The sequence below is a fragment of the Cercospora kikuchii genome (assembly GCF_019650295.1).
Source record: "Cercospora kikuchii DNA, contig_00004, whole genome shotgun sequence".
NCBI lineage: Eukaryota > Fungi > Ascomycota > Dothideomycetes > Mycosphaerellales > Mycosphaerellaceae > Cercospora > Cercospora kikuchii.
In genome coordinates this window covers 2509545-2531799 of record NW_025408585.1, presented here as the reverse complement: position 1 = coordinate 2531799, position 22255 = coordinate 2509545, and the positions used below count along the sequence as shown (strand labels likewise).

The 22255-nt window shown below is 53.1% G+C and overlaps 8 protein-coding genes across 8 annotated transcripts; 5 read left to right on the top strand and 3 right to left on the bottom strand.

Moving 5' to 3' along the window:
• Positions 1-375: 375 nt before the first annotated feature.
• Positions 376-4236, top strand: CKM354_000723100 (uncharacterized protein; the record flags this gene model as incomplete). The annotated part of the gene is made up of 1 exon (XM_044802574.1): positions 376-4236. One exon carries the CDS (start codon positions 376-378, stop codon positions 4234-4236), a length of 3861 nt encoding a protein of 1286 aa, XP_044658509.1.
• A 257-nt stretch (positions 4237-4493) lies between these two features.
• CKM354_000723000 (uncharacterized protein) lies at positions 4494-7526 on the bottom strand (the record flags this gene model as incomplete). The annotated part of the gene is made up of 1 exon (XM_044802573.1): positions 4494-7526. The coding sequence occupies one exon, from the start codon at positions 7524-7526 to the stop codon at positions 4494-4496; it is 3033 nt and encodes a 1010-aa protein (XP_044658508.1).
• A 683-nt stretch (positions 7527-8209) lies between these two features.
• On the top strand, positions 8210-9934 carry CKM354_000722900 (uncharacterized protein; the record flags this gene model as incomplete). Its single annotated transcript, XM_044802572.1, has 3 exons — positions 8210-8406; positions 8454-9150; positions 9206-9934. 3 exons carry the CDS (start codon positions 8210-8212, stop codon positions 9932-9934), a joined length of 1623 nt encoding a protein of 540 aa, XP_044658507.1.
• A 506-nt stretch (positions 9935-10440) lies between these two features.
• On the top strand, positions 10441-12207 carry CKM354_000722800 (uncharacterized protein; the record flags this gene model as incomplete). Its single annotated transcript, XM_044802571.1, has 4 exons — positions 10441-11016; positions 11111-11651; positions 11709-12076; positions 12124-12207. 4 exons carry the CDS (start codon positions 10441-10443, stop codon positions 12205-12207), a joined length of 1569 nt encoding a protein of 522 aa, XP_044658506.1.
• Positions 12208-12319: 112 nt separating this feature from the next.
• Positions 12320-13450, bottom strand: CKM354_000722700 (uncharacterized protein; the record flags this gene model as incomplete). The annotated part of the gene is made up of 2 exons (XM_044802570.1): positions 12320-13301; positions 13392-13450. 2 exons carry the CDS (start codon positions 13448-13450, stop codon positions 12320-12322), a joined length of 1041 nt encoding a protein of 346 aa, XP_044658505.1.
• A 978-nt stretch (positions 13451-14428) lies between these two features.
• On the bottom strand, positions 14429-18004 carry CKM354_000722600 (uncharacterized protein; the record flags this gene model as incomplete). The annotated part of the gene is made up of 1 exon (XM_044802569.1): positions 14429-18004. The coding sequence occupies one exon, from the start codon at positions 18002-18004 to the stop codon at positions 14429-14431; it is 3576 nt and encodes a 1191-aa protein (XP_044658504.1).
• A 388-nt stretch (positions 18005-18392) lies between these two features.
• Positions 18393-19331, top strand: CKM354_000722500 (uncharacterized protein; the record flags this gene model as incomplete). The annotated part of the gene is made up of 1 exon (XM_044802568.1): positions 18393-19331. The coding sequence occupies one exon, from the start codon at positions 18393-18395 to the stop codon at positions 19329-19331; it is 939 nt and encodes a 312-aa protein (XP_044658503.1).
• A 748-nt stretch (positions 19332-20079) lies between these two features.
• CKM354_000722400 (uncharacterized protein) lies at positions 20080-22038 on the top strand (the record flags this gene model as incomplete). The annotated part of the gene is made up of 5 exons (XM_044802567.1): positions 20080-20173; positions 20229-20474; positions 20533-21552; positions 21654-21884; positions 21974-22038. 5 exons carry the CDS (start codon positions 20080-20082, stop codon positions 22036-22038), a joined length of 1656 nt encoding a protein of 551 aa, XP_044658502.1.
• Positions 22039-22255: the final 217 nt, after the last annotated feature.

Sequence of the window (22255 nt, the reverse complement as noted above, 5' to 3'; positions counted from 1 at the left end):
CCAATGAGAAAACACTCGGAGATCATCGACGTGACACGCTTGTTGTCGACTGGCGGCATTCCTGTTCTATCAAGGTAGTGACTTCACTTCTCTTTGGCATACGATCACTGGAAACTTCGCGACAAAGCTGTAGACCGTCCTGGCAACAAGGAGAGAATGCGGCGACAAGAAACAGCAAACAAGTCCCACAAGGGTTGAGGTTCATCAAGACAAGCGCGTCTTTGATAAGTACAGCCAGGCTGATAGAGAAGGATGCGAGAAATTCCAGCACTACGCAAACAAGGAAATTTCTGGCACCGCGGCTCTTGTGGACTTAACTGGCACTGGAACTGGTGCCACTACAGCATCGACACAGCAACTCTCACTGCGTTTGCCATGGCGGAGTACGATACCATTATTGGCGTTTTGCTAATTCTTATCTTCGTTGCATCCCTCATTCAATTCTATTTCGAAGCGCACCATGCTGGCCTCTGGCCAGACCTGGCTGCCAGCACGCAGCACCTGTTCGAAACGATGGCCGATTTGCGGTCGACATCACCATGGTGTAAGGAGCAGACGGCAGATGGCAGACACGATCCTGCCGACCTCGAACAGCAACCGGCCAGGAGAAAAAGTCAGCATCCAATGGAATATGAGGCTCGCCATGCGACAATGTGGTCGATCAGGAACTGTCGTTTGAGCTTCATCACTTGGGGCTCAATTGCTATGCTCCTCTTCTGGACAGTTACGAGCATACTCAGTGCCAGACAGATGCATCCCTTCGTCCTGGAAACGCATAGCGTCCACAAGGCTCTCGACCCAGATATCGCCGGGGATGGGATACTGATTGGCCTCTTCATACCAGCAATATTGACTATCGTGAGTCTCGTGTTTGGCCACTTCCATATTCGAGACGGCGCAGTCAAGGAGATCGCAATGGCTCACTTCGCCAATCTGGCTTCGCTTTTGATCAACACTTTCAAAGCGGAGATATGTGGCTCACTCGGAAAATTAGCAAGGGAGGAAAGACTCATCGCGGCGATCTCGATCGACATATGCTGCACTGGTCTACGAATGAGCTTTTCAGACAAAACAGTTCTGGCGTCACGCATTTTCATGACCCTATGCTCGGCATCACGTCTTCTGGGATTGATCTGCATGGTCAATCTGCTTCGAAGCATAGCGAGCTCAGCAGGGCCTCAATCCACGTCATCGTTGTATTGGTATGGGTCGATTGGGCCATACGAAGGGCCCTCCTGGAGCCAATGGGTCTTGCTGGCAATCAGAGCCGTCTCATTGGTCTCCGACACCCTTTTCTTCACGTTCAAGCACGCATTTGAGTTTGACAAGGCACAGAAAGGGCAGAGCCGACTTTCGCTGCATTTGTTCTCAACGGTACGTGCAACCGGCTTGCTGAAGTACGTTGAAAACATACCGATGCTGCTTATGGACGTAATGGCCGTGGTGGCGCTGACGAAGAACTCCTCCCGTGGTTCATTGGCTGACTGGGGCCAGAGCGCTGCCCTCGCCACCGCTCTGACTTCAGCAGCACACTGGGCTCATCGCACAGTGTATGGCAATATTGTGAAGTCTGGAGATGAGCATCGCTGGCGCAAGTTGAGCTTGCCAAGCCTTGAATTACTTGATGCTCCATTGAACGATACCGGCTATTGGCTACGCAAAAGAGAAATCGAATCAAAGCAGAAATTGCAGGAGCAGCTCATTGAAGCATACCGGCTGAACGATTACCCATTGTTTGATGACACCATGGAGCAACTCGGATATGCAGACGTAAACTTTGGTGGTAAAGATAACATGACTCCACTGCTGCTGGCCATCTCGAGTGGGAACCTGGAAATGGTCAAGAGACTCAAGATATTTCATCAAGTCTCAACAGCGTATGCTGGGACTACGCCAGCTGTTGTGCATGCCGCCGAGCTTGGACAGGATCAAATTGTGGATTATCTGCTTACAGAATCCCCCGCTCCAGGTGACTTCAGCTGTACGTCTCGCGATGGAGCTTCTCCATTGCAGATAGCCTGCCAGAGAGGACACGTCGATGTTGTCAAAGTCCTGCTTCGGCACGCATATTTCTCTACTGAGCTCATGACCACCACCACTCGGGAGCCTTTGTGGTCAGCACTTACGTACCCAACGCTCCAAGGTTCGGCGGAAATGCTCAAATTATTGCTTGCTTCAATCGATCAGAAGAATGATTCCCGCATTATTTTCAGCTTCTTGGTTTGGCTTATCCAAGATGGGGAGCTCACTGCCATTCGTAGATTCAAGGACGCCACAACAGAGCGGCGACTCCCAATGGACCAGAAAGATTCAAGTGGCTGGACACTTCTACATTGGGCCGTGAGGCAGGGTCATCTCGGGATCTTACAAGAAGTCTTGACGCAAACTGAAGTGACGATTCTCAATGACCTCACGAATGAAGGCAAGACTGCTCTGCATGTTGCAGCTCAGCGCGGTCACTTGGATATTGCTTTGAGGCTGCTGGACTTGTCTGGAGTCGAGACGACCATTTTAGACTGCAATGGACGGTCAGTACTATCGCTTGCTGCGGAATCTGGAATGCTTGAACTTGTACGGGCGCTGCCTAAACCCATGGAGCGAGGCGTGGAAGAGCCATTTGTCGACGATGACGGACGTACACCACTATCGTATGCTGCGGAGCGATTGCACTTCCAGATCATGGATTTGCTCCTTGAGACTGGTGCCGACCCGTATATTATGGACTATCTTCATATGCTACCAATGGCCTATGCTCATAAAGCCATCAGCGAGAGACATCCTGCCTCGCAATCGTCTTCTTGGCCCTCTTACATAACGCGCTTGGGGCGTCAGCCGCCTTCCAACATCGCAACGCATGACATTGCAGAGGTTGAGTGGCGCAACCTTGAGAGATTTGCGGATCGGTGGATGTGTACAAAGAACTCCGGCGATATTGAGCGCTGGAAGAATGCACTGCAGAACATAGTCAGACATGGCCTTCCTTGCAAGCCTATGGCTCAGTTCATCGCATGGCTATGTCAATCGGCAATTCTTGATCCGACCACCAAGACTCTTTCGAAAGGCTATGACACGCAAACGCAAAGTCTTCTGCCGGGCTGTCTGTTGTACTTTGTGGCTGAGCATCAGCTGCGTGGTCTGGCTTTTCTGTTCAACTGGTCTACATGGAGTTTTGGCGAAGCCGACATGACTTACCTTGACGAAATCGCGAGTGATTGTGTGGGTGTATACGCGGCTAAGGCTATTGAGCTGGGATATGTGCATCACGCGAAATTCCTTGTTGAAGATCTCAATATGGATGTGGATTCTCATCAGGGGATATTTCTCCATGCAGCCGTGCATGGTGAGCGGATTGATGGCGTTGCCTGGCTCTTGAGCAAACGACCGAATCTTGAGCTTGGAACACGTATGACTGCACTGGCCTATAACGCAGGTAAGCGCGCAAACAAAGCAAAGACAGCCATCTCGACATTACTGCTGGAACAGGGAGCACGTGTAAGTCCCGGTTTCGGCAAGTTGCCTTTATTCCGAGCGGCTGAGGTGCACGATCTAGAGGAGGTGATCAGGCTGTTGAACCGCGACAGCAGAACAGATCCGTGTAATGATCGATACGATGGCTATTCTGCCTTGGGTGTGGCGCTGCACAGGGTTGAAAAATCGAACTACAAAGCCTGTCAAGACACAATGCAGCTTCTCATGGAGCGTGGTGCTCGTTTCACCAGAGAGGACCGCAGATCACTGCCGCTCGACGCATGTCATTTGGTACTATATGGGGCGAAAAAGTCTTTCCTCCAAGGTTTGATCAAATCTCACGCTTACATACGAACTGTGGATCCCAACTCATACGTCCTCGGAAGATTCGCCGAACATGGCGTAGCTCTACTACCGACCACGCAAGACAGTAACTGGGATCCCGATACCGAGGTGAGCTGGCAAGCTGCACGCCGAATGTCTCAGGTGAACATCGCGAACGCCGAGGAGTCCATCCGGCGATGGAAGCATGCGAAGAGTAGTGGAGTCACGGAATACAAGATGAAGGCTTCTGGAGAACAACTCGCACATTCCGATGCTATGGCTGAGCTTCAACTCATTGCTGTAGCTACCCCTTTACCTTCTCCCGAAGACGATGGTCTCGCTGTAAGGTTGGACGATAACGTTCTCGGCGGATCAGCACTTGTGGCGGAAGCAGAAGTCGCAAGATGGCCTCCAGATCCAGATGGCTACATGCAACCCACATAGCCTTGTCGAGCTCACAGGCGTCCAGGGCGTCTCTGCACGGAGGAAGAAGGTAACTCACGAGCATGACACGGGTAGTACAGGGCCCATGGAAGCCACATGTCAGATTCGACGGCTACAGCTGTACATTCGCAGGAAGCGTTCAGGGACTGACAGTGCAGGGCGTAGGAGAAACACCAGGTCCACTGGAAATTCGCTCTACATGGAGCACATCTCAATGTCAAAGCATATTTCATGCCGATACCTCCATTGCCAGATTCTCATCTCCTCCTCCCAATAACCCCCTTCACAACACTACTCCCCTTCGTCCCCGGCTTCTTCACCGCACTCTTCCCAACAACCCCATTCCCACTCGCCACACCATTCTTCTTCCCCGCCGCAACACCTCTCTCCCTCGCCTCGTCCTCCTCCTTCGCCTTCCTCCGATCAACCTCAATCTGCAACTCCAACTCCGCCTTCTTACTGTACTCAATCTCCCTCCTCCCCTTCCCACTACTATACCCCTTCTCCTTGACCGAATAAAACACTCCACCCAAATCCGCCAGCCAATGCGCATCAACCGCCGTCGCGACAGACATGTATTCCTTACTCGTAAGGATAAGTTCGTGATATACGACATAATCCGGCGGATCACCAGAATTATACAACGCTGAAGTCGGATGTAAGTTCATAGTGACACTTGTTCGAAGGTTGACGTATTCGCCCAGACCTTTGCGTTTGGCCGCTTGGTGGTAGTATCCGGAGCAGATGCATTCTCTTACAACATCCAAATCATAGCCGCAAGTTGAGATATCCATTTTGGAGGATTTCATGATATCGGTGATTTGCTGTTTGATTTCTTCGGCTCGACGGAGGGCTTTGGGGTGGAGGAAGTGTTTCACGCACCAGCCGTCTTTGCGGCCGTTGAAAACCCATTGTTGGTAGACGGTGAGGAGAGTAAGGTGGTCGGAGTCGTGGACGAAGAATTTCTCTCGCGCGGCATCGGCTTCTTCGAGGCGTTCTTTGGGGCGGTAGAAGACAGATGGGACCGATAGCATGGAGACTATGGTGATCATTTCTTCGGCGCAGTTGTATGTGGTCGAGGAGGTGATGACGAGTTTCGCGAGGGATGGGTCCATGGGGAAGGATGTCATTAGGCGACCGAGTTCGGTGAGCTCGCCGAGATTTGTTAATGCGCCTAGTGCCCATAGATCAAAGAGAGACGTCGTGATGGTGTCTTGAGGGGGCGGGTCCATGAAGTCGAAGTCCAGCAGATCTTTCACTCCCAGCGACTTGAGGAGCAGGACAGTGTTTGCAAGATTCGTTCGTTGAATCTCAGGTATCGTTGCCACGTAGAGCTCTTCTTTGAAGGCACGTTCAGTGTAGAGATGGAATGCTCGTCCAGGCCCAGTTCTTCCAGCACGACCAGCACGCTGAGAAGCGTTTGCCTGACTGACAGGGGTGATCTGCAGCGTGTCCATGCCCATACGAGGATTGTAGACTTTGAGCTTGCTGAAGCCACAGTCCACGACATACATGATTCCATCGACTGTAAGTGAAGTTTCGGCAATGTTTGTGGCAACGATGACCTTGCGCACTCCTGGCGCAGCTCTGTCAAAGATCTTGGCTTGCAAGTCTGCGGGCATTTGCGAATAAATTGGCAGAATGCTCAGTTTGGGAGGGTCGTTCAGCTGAGCAAGGCGTTCTGCGACCAGCTCGCATGTAACTTCGATATCCTCCTGGCCAGTCATGAAGACGAGAATATCTCCCTGACCTTGGCTAACATGGATGGCGAGGACTTGTCGCACAGCGCTGTCCACGTAGTCCTCGCAAGGCGACCTTGAGTATTGGATGTCGACGGGAAATGTACGCCCGGGAATGAAGAATTCCGGTGCACCACCGTAGAATCGCGAGAAACGCTCAGCGTTCATGGTGGCAGAGGTGACGATCAGCTTCAGATCCCGCCGTCTCGCGAGCACCTTTTTGATCAGTCCCATGAGCACATCAGTATTCAGGGCACGTTCGTGAGCTTCGTCCATGATGATACAGCTATACTGATCAAGATCGGGGTTCGTGAGCGATTCTCTCAGCAGAACACCATCAGTCATGTACTTGATCATCGTGTCTTTACTCGTGCAATCTTCGAACCGAATGGCGTAACCCACGGTGCCTCCCAGCGGCACCTCCATCTCCTCACTGACACGCTTTGCGACCGACATGGCCGCCACACGTCTAGGCTGGGTGCATCCTATCATGCCGCTCTTGGCATAGCCATCCTCGTACAGGAATTGAGTCAACTGCGTCGTCTTTCCCGATCCCGTCTGTCCGACCACAATTATGACCTGGTTGTCTCGTATGACACGCAGTAGATCTTCTCGTACGGCAAACGCGGGCAGATACTCTCTCTGCTCACGCAACGATTTTGTCCTCGAGAAGTCCGACTGGCCAGCGTCCTGCTTCTTCATGTGCTCTGCAAACTTGCTGCCTTTACTCTTACCGTCTTCCTCGCCTTCGCCGAGAGCTGGCGCAGCCGAATCGGTGTCTTCTTCCTTCACTCCCGTAACATTGCCAAGTGTCGTTCCGGCGGCACTCGTTGCTTCCTGCGCCTGCTTTTGCCGTTCTTTCTGCTGTCTGCGTTCCCTCACAACTTTGCTGCCCTTCTTCGCGAACACAGCCATATCACTCTGCGGATCCTTTACAGCACTGACCGGCTCCAGCTGTTTGGTGAAAACAGTCTTTCCGTCCAGGAAGGGTGGCTTCAGATCGTGCACCAACAAGTGCACTCTCGTTTCCTCATTTTCATCGTCCAGACTGTTGAAGTTGTCCCGCGTCTGGGCGACACTCGAGGCCAGCATGCGGTTCGCTTCCCATGCATCATTGTCCTTTTGCCTCTGCAAGAACTTGGGGTTCACGCGACTTCGGACAGCCATTTTCTTCTCCAACAGTTCTCGCTCCCGTTCCTGGTCTGCCCATGTTGTGCCTTCGTTTCCTCCGAAAGGATTGTGGGTTTCGTCACCCAGCACGGCACCATCTTCGCCATAGTTGTACCAATCGCGATCTAAGGCGGCAGCATCGTCGTCGTTGACGCCTGCTTCGGGCCCGTCAAACTCGGCTTGGTGGGGTTGAGAAGGCGTGCCATCACGATAGTTGCGCGGTGTTGCAGAGCCTCGATCTCGAGATTGCGAAGACGGTCGATGTGAGTCTTTGAGCTTGTCGTGCGGCCGGCGGAAATGCTGAGGTTGTGCGGCAAAGTGCTCGTTGTCGTCGTTGTGGTCGGTACGCTGTCGCTTGGCTCTGTGTTCATCGCCAGCCATGATGATGCGCTCTTGCTGTGGCCTTTTTGCAGCGAGGATACTCACATGCGCTCAATCGCCAGCCCTCATGCACGACACTTTTTTCCGCCGAATGCTAGCGCCGGTCCCTGCAGCTGGTACGCACTGGGAGGAAGAAAGAGCAGTGGAGGTGGTGGTGGTGCAGGGGTGGGACACAATTCTCGGCGACACCAGCTGCTGTTCCGACCACTCCACCACCGCGCCGTCTATACCATCACCATCACTGCCACAACATCGGCTTCATCTTCCCAGCGATATCGATTCCAAATCTCGAGACATGCAGCGCCATCTTCACAGCTTTCCCGGGCCGCAACGTGGCGCTGCACTTCCCCGCCCAGATCTCGGCCTTCATCTCGCCGGTACGACGGTGTTACGCCTATCTGCCGCCCTTATCACCTTCTCCTGCTCCCTATGGCTTCCACCTTCTACGCGGCGCATTAGTGCTGCGTCGCACATGCCATCTTGGCCGCCCGTCGCCTCTCGCCATCCGCCCGGAGCAGGCTGCCCAGACGGTAAGGATCAGCATCGAGACTTGAAGCTCGCGTCGACATTGCGACCTAAGGCAGGAGGCTGTCCTGCGACCTCACTTTCCCTTCGTTTTCCATTGATTCCCGGTCTGCTGTGCTACTGTTCTCGCCTCTTGGGCGTGAAGTACTAATCTGATCATGGCATTGAAGTCTGAGAAGCAGGTCAATGTCTCGCCCGACGATTCGACCAACAACAGTCTCCACGCCGACGACTTGATCAATACTTCTGGCCACGTGCAAGAACTTGACCGAACTTGGAACTTCTGGTCCATTGCTGGCGAAGCTATCATCTCCGATAACGCTTGGGGTGCTGGGTCAGGCTCCCTGGTCCTAGCGTGAGTGTATCTGTTCCTTCCGAGTCCTGCTATGCTAAGTGACCCAGTCTGTACAATGGCGGAGGACCGGGAGTGCTCTATGGGCTGATGGCTGCCACTTTCTTCTACGCCTTCATTTGCGCCGGGCTGTCGGAGCTGTCCAGTGCCATGCCGACGTCTGCCAATGTGTACCACTGGGCTTCTGTCACACCAGGCCCCAAGTACGGCAGAGTTTGCTCATGGTTCGCAGGCTGGTGGAACTGTGTCGCCTGGATTTTTGGCTGCTCTTCTACCTCACTCGCTGCTGCCAACGCTGTCATTGCGATGTACAACCTTTATCACCCGGAGTATGTCTTACAGCGATGGCATGTCTTCATCGCATTCTTGTTCATCATTTGGACCGACAATGCCATCATCATGTTCGGCCAAAAGTATCTCGCGAGATGCGCTACAGCGAGCGGTATCATTTGCGTCTTGTTCTTCCTGGTGTCCCTGTTGACAGTGGCCATCATGCCAAGTAGGACTGGGGCGGGATACGCAACGAACGCATTCGTCTGGACGGAGTTTCAAAATTTGACAGGGTGGAGCAGCAATGGCCTCGTGTTCCTCATGGGCGTCCTCAATGGAGCATACGCTGTCGGCACTCCGGACGCAGTCTGTCATTTGTGCGAGGAGTGTCCTCAGCCAAAGAAGAACATCCCAAGGGGCGTTTTCACCCAGCTCACCACAGCCTTCGTCATGGCATTTGCATTCTACACATCACTCGTAAGTTTTCGTGTTTCCTGCTTGCTATAGCGCAACTTCTCACACATTAAACCAGCTCTATGCGACCACTTCGCTCGACGATGTCCTTGGTTCGACCATCGTATCCCTCCCGCTCGCTGAAATCTACCGCCAAGCAACGCGGAGCACGGCGGGAACAATGGCCCTGCTATTCATCTTCTTCATCAACATCCTCCTCACTGTTCCAGGTGCCTGGATGGTGGCTGGCCGTATGCTGTGGACCCTCGGTCGAGACAATGCTTCACCTTTTCCCAGCTTCGTGGGCAAAGTGTCCCCTCGATATCGCAATCCATTTAATGCCCAACTCCTCGTGACCATTGGCGGCACCATTCTTGGAGCAATCTACGTCGCCTCGTCGACCGCCTTCAACGCCTTTGTGGCTTCTTTCACCATTTTCACCACCATGTCGTATCTGGCCGCCATCCTCCCTCATCTTCTCACCAGGCGCAAATATGTCAAGCCTGGACCATTCTGGATCCCTGGCATCTGGGCATACATCATCATGGGCGTCGCATGCGCTTATATCCTGGTCTTCAACGTGATCTACATGTTCCCATACACGTATCCCGTGGCAAGTCTGGATTTCATGAACTGGACGAGCGTCATGTTCGCGGGCATCACGTTCTTGCTGACTGTAGGATACTTTTGGAAGAGTCGAACAGGATATGTCGGGCCGAGAGTGGTTATGGATGCGAGTGATGATATCATGAAAGGTGTGATCGGACTGGATCAGCAGATTCAGAGGGAAATCGCGAGTCACTCATAAAGTGCTCATCACGATGAGACAGACACCACCGCAATATTCAACGACTTTGACTTCCATCCCCTCTCCACAAACCACGCGAGAGCTCGGGCTTCAAGTTCTACGCTGCAAACATGCTATGGCATTCAGACTGGGCTGCTCAAGCAGCATAAAGCTACATGCCGGCAGCAATCGTCGCAAAATCAATGACAAAGAAAAAGTCAATTGGAATGCAAAACGGACACGTGGAGCCCTGTTGGGGCTTCACATCCTCGCCTTCACATTTTGAGGAGACCATCAACTGAACGACCGTCAGGCGGAATAAATGCGACTGCGAAGAAGTCTTCACGATGCGCATACTGTTGTCTTGCCCCACCCGGCTGTGACAATAGCAATTTTGCGGGGCATTCCTTTATTGTTATCAGAGAATAATGAAATGGCTCAACAACGACATGGCAAGCTTGTCAGGAACCACTCTTCCACACATCTAACGACTTCATCGACGAGCTCGTTGTCAATATTTTCTGAAAATGAACATTTTTCGCGTGGCGAGGCAAGCAGCTGCCGCCGAATGGCATCGAGCTTTCGGCCGCGCGGTAAGATCATTGACGACCGCACGCCTTCCACCTCGACCTCCCGTACAGCGGCAAGCGGTCTCAATAAGCAGTCGCGCAAGCAGGCCACGAAATTCTGGAGAGTCATCGCCGAAACGCCTCACACCCATTTCACGCATCTCCAAGTCGACAAGATTCGCCCGCCCAAGGCCGTGTCAAAGCATCACAGATTACGTTACCCGTCTGCACCAACTCATTTACTGCTTCGACGAATTTCAAACCGCTGTCGAGGTCCGCGATGCTTTACAAGCTCGCTTGGAAGACCTGGTCCCATCGGAAGCAGAGAAGATTGGACGAGTCTCCAAAACTTCGTTTGCTGATCCAGACGGGAGGATAGGTGCAGCGATCTCGCGAATGGAAAGAGTTGCGGGAGAGATATTGGTATCGCTAGAACCCGGAACTGAGGATGGAGGTGTGCCGACTTTGCCTGTGAACTTGGTGAAACAAGTAAGGGACTGTGGAGATGCTGTAAAGAGGAACGCGCTGGAGAAGGTGAGTACAGTCCGCCGTGAACAATTGCAATCTCACGCTGTCGCATCAGTCATTGCATCAGCGGTTTGACACGACTTTCTGATCATCTTGTCAGGTCATTACCTCCCTCCAACAAGCCAAGCGCGATCGACTACTTCACGACACTGACCCGGTCCGACACCGATACAAGCCTAGCGAAGCCCATGTTGCCGATCTCGAGCGGCAGAGAGCTGCATTGGAGAGTGGGCAAGATATGCTTCATATCCGAAGTGGTGAGATGTCCGTCGAACTGCAAGCCCTTTGCGAAAGTGGTGCTGAAGAGGCGTTGAAAAGTGAGGTGATCTTGAGGCAGCTACGAGCTGTGCACGATCCGCCTGTTGTTGCGACTAATGAGAAGAAATATGTTGAGTGGAAAGAGCAGGGGCTGGAACGAGCGGTGATTGAGGGGAGTGAAGAGTTAAAGAAGAGGTGGACCGATGTTCAAACGGAGTTGGTAAAACGACAGGCGATTCGAATCGGTCTAATGGACAGAACCTACTCGATAGAAGAGCGCAGGAAAGTTCGGCAAGGTACAGGAAATCGGGGCATCACTGATATCGACTATTGGGATCAGAAGTGGGTGAAAGTCAGGGGCACCGCCTTCGAAAACTTGCAAAGTCAGTCGGATTGCGTGATCAAAGAACTCCTCAACCGTTGCTAACTCAAGATTACAGAAGCCGAAGAAGGATTGAAGGCCATACAGGATGAAGCTATGAGAGCTGGACTTGAGCCAGCAACGCTGGAAAACTTTGGTGAGGTAGACAGTCAGCTTTTGATCTTCGACAAGCATGCAGAAGACGATGAGTCAGCGTCGGTACGTTCGTCTGCTTTCTCTGACCGGCTTGCAAAGCGTGACGCCTGGCAAAGCTGGGTCATGCAAATACTGCCTACCTTGGCCGAAAGCCGAATGACGTCTGAGCAAGACAGCGACGAGAGTTCTCCGAATTGGCCTACGTCCTCGGTGCCCTTTGGCAATGGAAACAGTCTCACAGGCCAAGATGTGCGCGACGGCGCCTTTCCAACCGCAGCCAGAAAGGCGCGGGTAAGTAGTGAACTTCGATCAGAACGACATGTACTAATAAAAGACAGATCAAGAACTGGAAAGCACATTGTGAGGCACTTAGAAGCGACGCGGCTGCGACTCGTGACCAGCGGAGATTTTCGGTATTGTAATCCTATCGTTCAGCACCTCACGATGGCGTCTATCCTGGACAGAGCGCGGGTCCATCATCGCGTCTTATGAGTCCACATCAATTCCCTCGTACTTCTCTCCCTTCGGGCTCTCCTACTCCAGTATAGTCTGATCGAGGAAGTCGCTGCGCAGATTCTTGAAGCTCGAGGCCATCTTGGTGCCCTCAAGCTTGGCTGTCAAGCCAGTGTGGTCAGACTTAGAGCTCGCTAGTCCGTCATTGCCGCTGATCCTGCCACTCGCCTGGAGCTGGAAGCGCATCGCGGCAACTTCGTCTTCAGCCAGCGCCATCGTGTACTGGTGTCCGCTGGAAACCTCTGGTACGTGGATCGGATGAGGCGTCAGCTGGTCTGAAGTAGCCGCAGCACCCTTCTTGCCGCTCACTCTGGCCTTGCCCTTGTCCAGCACCATGGTACCTTCCTCTGGCCTCAGTTTCTTCACGTTCGCATAGAAACGTCGAGGTGCCGGGCGCAATTCCAGTTGCGGATCGCCGTCCACGTCCACAAAGAACAAGACCTTGGCTCCTTCGTCTTCCTCCGCTTGGGCAGCCAGGAAAGTCTGGACGGGTTCGCAAAGCTTCTCCCAGCCCAACTTCTTTTCACTGACTTGCTTGTCCGATAGAGCCCACTCAGTATCCCAAGCCCGCTGCAGAGGTCCCAGGATCGCAGCTTTTTTCGCTTCGAAGAACTGATGGAAATACCGATCGAACCCGGACACTTGGTTCTGCTGCCCTTGACGGTTCGTCATCTCCCGATCAACGGCAACTTGACTCGAAGCTTCGTTGGCAGCCTCGCGTGTGGACTGGTCGTACTGGACGCTAGAGAGCTCCGCCGGACGGGGAGAAAACGGCGGCAGTCTCTCGCGGTAGTGTTTGAGGAAGCACTCGGTGCAATCCGTAAAGAGCTCCCAGCGAACGATGCGCTCGAGCTCGTCTTCGAGGCAGTCAGAGACGTGGACTCTGAATGTCTTCTTGCAGGCGCAGCATCCGATCTCCCGAGAAGTCGTTCTCCCTTCGACTTCGAGTCCGGCGACCAGTGCACCATTGGCGAGCAGAGCGCGGGCTTTGTAAATATCATCACTGCGGCGCCATTGTTGTTAGTGGTATGTATATGCAAAAGGCGAGTTGAGTACATGCAAGTCCGGATTGAGCACGACCCGATCGAAATACTCGACTGGGTATTTTGGCTGCTTGGAAGCGCCGACTGTGGCGCGCTGTGGCGGAGCCATCGTTGCTGATTCTGGTGTGCCTGAGATATGCGGATGCAAGTGGCGGCGACGAGAAGCAGTTGGATGCCTCTTGCATGTTCAAGACTCAGCTTCGTTTGCTCTGTGCTATCAACGCAATGGCGGGCAGTGGTCGCCAAGGTTGTCGCCGGCCCCTCCCGGTACCCGAACCCGAAGTGAAGTGAATGTGCACAGCTTCGGCCATGCAGGGATTGAGACTCTCGTGGCAGGATACTGCAGCGCAAGCCATGATGACTAACAGCCTGAGTCTAGCAACAGTATTATCATCGAGTTGCCTGAATGTTCTTCGATGCGATCTCTTCTCACGATGGGGCTCAATTATGTTCACCTACGATGGTTGAATCGACTTGAGAGACATTTCTTTGCAACACTGATTCGAACAAACTTTCTCATCTTCAATGCAACATCATGTCAACTCCCTTCGCGGATCCTGTGCCCCTGTACCCATATGTGAAGACGAGAAAGTGCTAGAGTGAAGCGACGAAAGGTGCGTGAGACTTCTCCGTTGGCGTGCCCGTGGGGATGAAGGGGCCAACATACGCAGACGACGGTGAGCCCGATTAACGTGTCTCTGCATCAACATCATTCTTGTTCTTGACGTCATGTAAGGCTAGCCCGAATGGATCAGAAGGTCGTCCAATCTTAGAGCTCGTCAGACTGAGTTGCTGCAGAACACACAAGGTAGGAAGCATTACGCGGTGAACAGATTGCAGGTTCAAAAGGTGTGAGATTTCATGCAACCTCGTCATCCGAGAGAGAAGCTATGCTGGGAATCGACAGCACCCCACAATGCAAGTACATCTCATTTTCACACGCCCCTGAATGCGTAACACCGAATGTCCCGTTCCCATACATGGGTATCTCTTAATTGTATCCAAATTTCCACATCCAAAGCGTGACAGCTCACAACCGAGTGACGTCTCAACAATGCAAACACGAGCGATGCTGATTATGCCCAAGCTAAAACGTCATCTTGACCTCCCTCTCCTTCCCGAAGTCCGGGTCATCCGCATCCGCACCGCCACCCCAAGGATTGTAGTCCGGACTTGTCACCATCTCCTCTTCAGCGAAATTTCGACTCGAAGGGAACGGACTGGTCACGCTCCTCATATTCTGTCTTTCTAAAGGAGGGCCGAACTTGGCTCTGGTCTGTCCCCAAGCAGTTTCCGGCCGTTGCGGTTCAGGTGTCGCATGCCGGGAGATACCAGAAGCAGGAGGCATTACAACAGGGACGGACGCTGACGCATTGTGTGAAGCGCTTCTTGAGAGATCGGATGTGTGGGATCGATCGGGTGATCCGAAAGTCATGGAAACGCCATGCTCGTAATCATCATCATAATCCTTGTGTGTGCCGTTGGAGAAGACTTCTCTTGTCTTGACTGTGGTCGTCCCATCGTGAGATTGCGACTGCGTAGGCGCCAAAGACGGTCTCGTCGCGCTGCTAGGCGTGTTACCACCACTCGAGTTGTCATGCTTGCTGAAATCGACTTTGAGGGCAGGAAGTGTCGACTGCAGCTCTCGCACACTGAGATGCTTCTTGATTTCTTCAATGTCACCCGGCTTTTGCACAGCTAATGCAAGGGCTTCGCGGCGAATGGCTTCCACATCGAACATGACGTTGGTGTTCTCTTCGGCCAGCTTCTGAGCTTCCTTTTCATCCCCTTCCAGAACTTTCATGTTTCGTTCATCATAAGTCTCCCATGCCTTCTTTTGGACTTTCTTCCTTACGAAGAAAGATTTAAAGCCCTTCTTCTCTGGCTGTTCTTCCAGCTGTCTTCGTGCTTCCTCGATTTCATTGATCAATTCTCGTTGTCTCTTCTCATGATTGTCGGGGTCCGGGTCCTCGATCTCCGAATACTCAAGCGAGTCTACCATCCACCCGACCTTGTCCAGCAAAGTAGGCATCATTGCACGGTATGCCATGTGTCCTGGTACATCTTCCGTGACATCGATGTTCTCAATCCCAGTAATATCTACCTTGCCAAGTCCTGCAATTCGCATAACGCCGCCACCAGTGGCGCGGAAAAGGTAGCCAAGAATCCAATCATTGGTGGCGTATCCATTGACGAATCGGCCTGGCACGACCGATTTCGCTTTGATCCAATCTTCTTTCTTGACCACGACCGGCGCGCCGAACATGTAGACGTTTTGTACCAGACCAATCCCGCCGCGACGTGCAAGTTCTTTGAGACAGGCATACACGACACGAGCGCCGAGCGAGAAGCCAACAAGAGTGATCGGTCGGACGCCAAGATTGCGTTCGATGATGGAGTCCGCCATAATCAGGCCTGCTGAATCTGCACGGGCACAGGATACGCTCCATGGGTTGTCAATGAGATAGGAAATCTTGGCCAGGATCAGAGGAGTAGACAGTCCTGCCATTAGCGTAGTAAGAAATGTGGCTCCGAGAATCTGCTGAATAGTCTGCGTCAATGCCTCGGTGCCCAGAATTTGCATGGTTGCACCGGTACTTTGCAGCATTTCAGGCTCCCAGTTGACTGAGTAGATGTCTCCCATGATAGGGTCGACAGTGGAGAAAGGCAGCCGGACATCGTCGACGGAACCAGTCATCCAGCCTGCGACTGTGACAATGAGGTTGACACGCTTATTGTTGTACAATGGCTTGTATTCGAACGTCTTGACCGCGCCTGTACGTCTGCCACTTGTACCGAATCCAATCTTGCCACCGATAAGTGTACCCGTCGTGCCAATCAGTGCCGCTGCGCCGGTCCCGCCGAGGAAGGTACCAGTCCCGGTGACGCCGACCGCGGTGAAGCCAGCAGCGAGACCGGCACCAATGACTGGGGCCAGGAGACCGGCGCTGAGACCAATGACCAGTCCACCGCCAACGGTACACAAACCCATGACCACCATACGCTTCTTCTTTGCTGCCTTGGCACGCGCCTCGATGTGGTCATCTTCGTTCCAATTCTCCTTTTCTGCTTCTTCCTGCATCTCCAACGCGTCTGTGACCCGCTTCTCGAAACGACAAATCTCTTGCCATGGAACAGAAAGTGCCACCCCGACTCGTTCAAGCAGGACTCTGGCGCGTGCGTCGTATGTGCTGTCCGATATGAGAAGCAGGAAGAGGTCGCAGAGTACCGTCCATCGAATGTCGATGTCCAAATTCTTCGCATCTTCGTAGTCGTCGGGGTTTTCGATTGTTAGCTGGTCCGCAGTGTGCTCTTCATATGCCGGAGGTGGGGTCTCTGGGTCCTGAGGCAGCGGCGTGCCTGGCTTCGAGGACGGGCGCGAGGTGTGAGCAGTCGATGCTGGCCTTCCCCCAATACTGGATGGTCTGGGTGAAGCCATTGACGGGCGAGCAGAAGTGACCTCGGAGTTGGAGCCGGACGCTGCCGTAGGATTCTTCACTCTTGCATTCGCCATCAATGCAGGTGTGAGGTCGCTCGGGAGAACTCCATGTTCCGACAACTGCTCCACCATGATTTGCTCCCTCGCGTCGATCTCCATATGCGCGTACAACTTGATCATGACCTTCTGCGTCCACATCTTTAATGCCTCGGCTGCAAGCTCCACCAACTTCTTCGTGTTCTTCATTCGTTCCAGCTGATCGAATTCCTTTTGCATCTGAGCCAGAGACAGTCGGACCACTCCAACGTAGGCCACTCGCTGTCCCTCTGTCAACAGCTCCTTTGTAGCTTGCAGCTGCCCCATGGCGTCCATTGCCTGGCCTTCGTCTTCTTCCAGCAGGGCATTGCTGCGGCCGTACTCCTTGAATAGATACGCAGTGTTGTCATCCATAGAAGTTGCACTCTGAGCATCTTCATCCATTTGTACGCGAGTGTACCCTTTACCGGCACCACCAAGCGTGCCATAGGCGACGGTCTCATCCTCCACCTCATCGGCGGCCTTGGCAAGCACTTTGCCCCAGTCATCATAGATGCGGTGAGTGGCGATGGCGGGCATGTCTTGCCATTCGTCTTCCTTCTCCTCCTTGACCTCATCGACGTCGTCTCTAGCAACGACTTGCTGGTGCGAGAACTCGCCAATCGTGCTGACGGAGGCCTTGGCGGCATGTTTCCTCACCGCAGTGGGGCTGCCTGGAGTTCGGAAACTCACAGGCGAAGTGGAGGTGGTTTGAGCAGAGGACTGAGTGTCCGTATGCTCCGGACGCTTGCCATCGACACTGGTGCGTGGTGTCACGGGACTCTCTTTCTGCTCTTTCTCATTCTTGCTCGCCTCTTTCGCAGCATCGTTGGATTCTGACTTGGCGGCTCCCGACTCGACTCTCTTCCTATTCAGCTCCCCCTCCGTCTCCTCAACGACCTTTTGTTTGATCTGCTCGGGACTATCCAGCTCATTGAGCGAGTAATTTCTCCTCCGCGGTGGCCTGATGGGAAGTCCAAACTCGTCGGCGGCCGGGGGTTCTGCCTTGGGCTCATCAGGCTTCTCGCTGCCCTTGGTGTGCACGCGCTTCAATTCCGTCACCTGGTCATCTTCCTCTGCTGCTGTTGCTGCTGCCGTATCCGCTACAGGCTTTTGCGTTTGATCGGCGGGGGATTCATTGTCAGGCATGCTGACGCCGGCATGCTCTGTCTATGCCATACGATGGCGTATTGCTGTGGGTGATATGTACTGTTGCGTAAGAGGCTGGTGAGCGAGGGAGGAATCCTGAATGTCGCGACTCGTATGGCGCCGAGCGTTGACACGAGGCCAAACAAAGGCAATGTCCGTCTATTGGGATGATGCGGCGTTGCGCCTTCTCCACATGCACATCTCACCGACCGACCAGGGCCCCGTAGACCCCTGTGGCCATTTGACGGAACTCACGCTAAAGCTAGCCGAATTAAGCTTAAATTTGACGCAGCAGCCAACGCGCATCTCAAACTTTTTGACGCGGCGGCCGTCGCAACTCTGCACCACCTTCATCACCCATCGAATAGGCACTCCTGCTGCCACCAAGATGAAGGGCAAACGCAGCAAAACCTACCGGAAATTGATGCAAAAGTACCAGCTCACCTTCGACTTCCGCGAACCCTACCAAGTCCTGCTCGACGCCGATCTCATCAAAGATGCTGCGCGATTCAAAATGTCGCTGGGCAAAATGCTCGAATCCACCCTGCACGGCGAGATCAAACCCATGATTACTCAGTGCTGTATCAGGCATCTTTACACATCGCCTGACGACCCACTAAAAGCATCGTGCATCGAAGTCGCAAAGCAGGCCGAGAGGCGAAGATGTGGGCATCATGAACTTCCAGAGCCGCTGAGCGCCTTGGAGTGCATGAACAGCGTGGTGGATCCGAAGGGAAGTGGCTTCAACAAGCATCGCTACGTGGTGGCCAGTCAGGACGAGCAGTTACGGAGAAAAATGAGGACCATCGTAGGAGTGCCGCTGGTGTACATCAAGAGAAGCGTGATGATTCTTGAGCCGATGGCTGATGTGAGCGAGGGCGTGAGGGAGAAGGAAGAGAAGGCGAAAGTAAAGGCAGGCTTGAGTGGGAGGAGAACTGCAGGCAACCCCACTCCCGGCGAAAAGAGGAAGAGGGAGGAGAATGATGACGAGGACAGTGAAGAGGATGGAACGCGAGGGCCAGAGTCTGCACAGAAGAAAAAGCAAAAGCGAAAAGGACCGAAAGGCCCAAATCCACTGTCTGTCAAGAAACCAAAGAAGGAGGCACAGCCAAACACATCCCAGAAGCAGGCTAGCGACGAGAGAGCAGTGCTACAGAAGATGGCGAAAAGCGACCCTCAGGCAGCGGAGAAGGTGGGCATGCACATCGCAGCAGACGAGAACTCAGAAGCTCCCAAAAAGCGCAAACGCAAGAGAAAGCCCAAGGAGGCCGCAGATCATGGCGGTGTAGCATTAGGAACGATGGACGCCGGCGATGATAGTGACTGAAGAAGTCGTACGAAGTGCTCTCATGCACCTAATCTTTCGGGGGCCACATCGCTCACACAAGCATACTGAGAACGGCCACGCGCTTCATTCGGAACCCACTCCGACAAGAGATAGCTCGATTCGTCTTTGGCAGTCACTCAAGAGATGCTGGCCAACTGGTAGTGCGAGTGAAGTGCAATCGCAGCCGTTGCCCAGGCCATCGGTGAACGTCGCACAGAAGCTATCATATGCCTGCGATCGAAGGTGTTAAGTACTTGCAGCCATCGAACTGCTGTGCATTCTTGCGGCAGCCGGTCAGCCTCAACCGAGACTGACGAGTCTCACTCGAAGCTCGAGCAAGAGCTCCTGCAGCGCACTGTGACAGCATCGCGAACCAGCCTCCCAGCTATGTATAGTGTACGGCCGAGGCGATTCGGATGCCAGACCCGGTCTTAGCTGGTGCCACGACGGCGCCCCGAGAGAATGGTGGACGTTGATCATTGCCTATTGACGACAATGCGCGGGGGAACTCGTCGATATTCCTTCGGTCCAACGTGCGCTTTCACCGTTCCACGAAATCATTTTCCTGGGATCGTCAGATGCTTGCCATATACGAATCTGAAGACGAACGTTGCGTTGGTGCTCAGTACACTTCCGATGCAAGCTTGACTTTCTTGTACCACTTCCCCTCCTACGTGACCTTTGCCCAGCTCTTTCATTGCTTTCACGCAGTTCTCCTTCCTTTCTTTGTTCGCAATATACTATCAACATGACCGGTCACGACAGTAGGCTCCCTGCAGGCTACACATGGCGTTCTTCAACATGGTTCATCATGGCGTGCATCGCAACTGCACTTTTCCTGGGTATCATGAACTGCAAGATTGCAAAGATACACAACACTGCTCACAAATGCTACAGACAACTTTCTCTACAGCTACATTATCCCTATACTACCGGTCATGCTTGAACAACGGCTCCACGTCGACGAATCGGAAACGCAGTCTGCTACATCCCTTGTTCTCTCCGTCCACGCCTCTGTTGCAATGGTGACAGGCCCATTCGTCGGACACTTTGCGGATCAGATTCCAAGTCGGAAGCTCTCGCTACTTGTTGCCCTCGGAGTGCAGTTGGTTGGGACGATCATTATCATAGTGTCGTTGTCGGGTAAGAAGACCAGTGTACGACTTGTGAAGCAACAACTTCGCTAACCAGATATGTACAGTGCCAGTTCTCGTCATCGGTCGATCGATTCAAGCCATTGGCGGCAACGCAGCGTGGATCGTCGGGTTAGCCACTCTTGCTGAAACTGTCGGAAAAGAGAACACAGGAAAAGCTCTGGGAGCGGTCTCTTCCTTTTTCACTTCGGGCACTATGTTCGGGTCGATGACTTCCGGGTTCCTGCTGCATTATGTTGGATATTGGGCCACATGGGCCGTAGCGATTGCTGCACTCGTTGTCGACATGATCATGCGGGCGGTCATGATCGAGAATAAGAAAAATGGTGGACACAGTTCTACACCTGGCACTTCTCCCGGCGAGATTGAAGCAGCACAGCCGAACGACACTGGAGAAGGTGGAGCAGAGCAAGCCAACGAGCAGACTGCTCTCCTCGGATCCGATGCTTCCTCCGATACGGAATACCAATCCTTCCTCATGCCCCAAACTCCCAACGCTGGCGACGCCGATGACGATCCCAAACTATTCAACTCTACCAACAACTCCCGTCCCGACTTCCCCTCGTCCTCCCCTTCGTCACCCCCTCGGAGACCAGCATTTACTCCTTCCGCTCCATGCACCCCAGAAAATCTCTACAAATTCATTCTTACCAATCCTCGCGCCCTCACGGCGCTAGCAGCTCACGCCACCTCCGCCATCATCACAACCAGCATCGACACAACGCTTCCTCTCCACGCTCAACGAACCTTCGACTGGAACTCCGCGCAAATCAGTCTCATGTTCCTCCTCTTACAACTCCCATCTCTCATCCTCGCAACTTTCATGGGAATGCTCAAAGACCGGATCGGTGCAAGACATCTTACCAGTTTCGGGTTCCTGGCTCAATCCGCATCACTTTGGGTTCTGGGTGCCGCAACGCAGGATAGTGAGGTTGGCGGAATGGTGGATACAGTATTGGGAAAAGAGATGAGGGAGAAGTACGCGGAGAAAATCACTCTGGTGGCTTTGGTAGCGATGGGAATTTCCAGGGCGTTTACGAGTGGAAGTGCGCTTTTGGAGATTACGAGTGAGTTGTTCCATCATGTTTCCCCGAAGCTTCAACAAGAGCGCGAAGTTATCTATAAAGGTTCGATCTGTGGAGACTTCCGGCTGATCTGTTGACTCCAGATGTCATGAAATCTTTCCAACCTCGAGTGACCAAGTCGGCCACTTCTTCATCCTCACGCCCTGGAGATGATAGTACTGGCGGTAAAGCAACAACTAAGAAGCCCAATAACAAAATGTCCTCTGCGTTTTCTGTCACGAACTTCACCTGGAACCTGGGCATGCTCCTCGGACCCATCATTTCGGGTGTTTTGGTGGAGAAAGTGGGATATTACTATATGAATACGGGCATAGGTACGTCGCTCGGGTTCCCTTACTTTCTATCAAGGGCGGTAAATATGCAAGTTGGTAAAGTCAATGACTGATACTGAATGCACACACAGGCGGGATATCGACTATCGTTGGAATATTGTCTGGTGTTTTCATGGGAGGAACCCAGCAAAAGTAGTATCATGGATCAACTATATGCATTATTTGGAGCGTTTATCGTTTTTGTTGCAAAAAAGCGGCATGCAGCGTTGGAATCCGGCTTCCCAAAGAATGACGAGTCTTGGGAAGATTGGTGCACAAGGAACATAGTAAAGACTGTTGCGAACGACAAATCAACAGAACTCCCGAATGTCTGCAAATCGCGTTTCCAGTACTCATGTCGGCCCAAGTTCGGA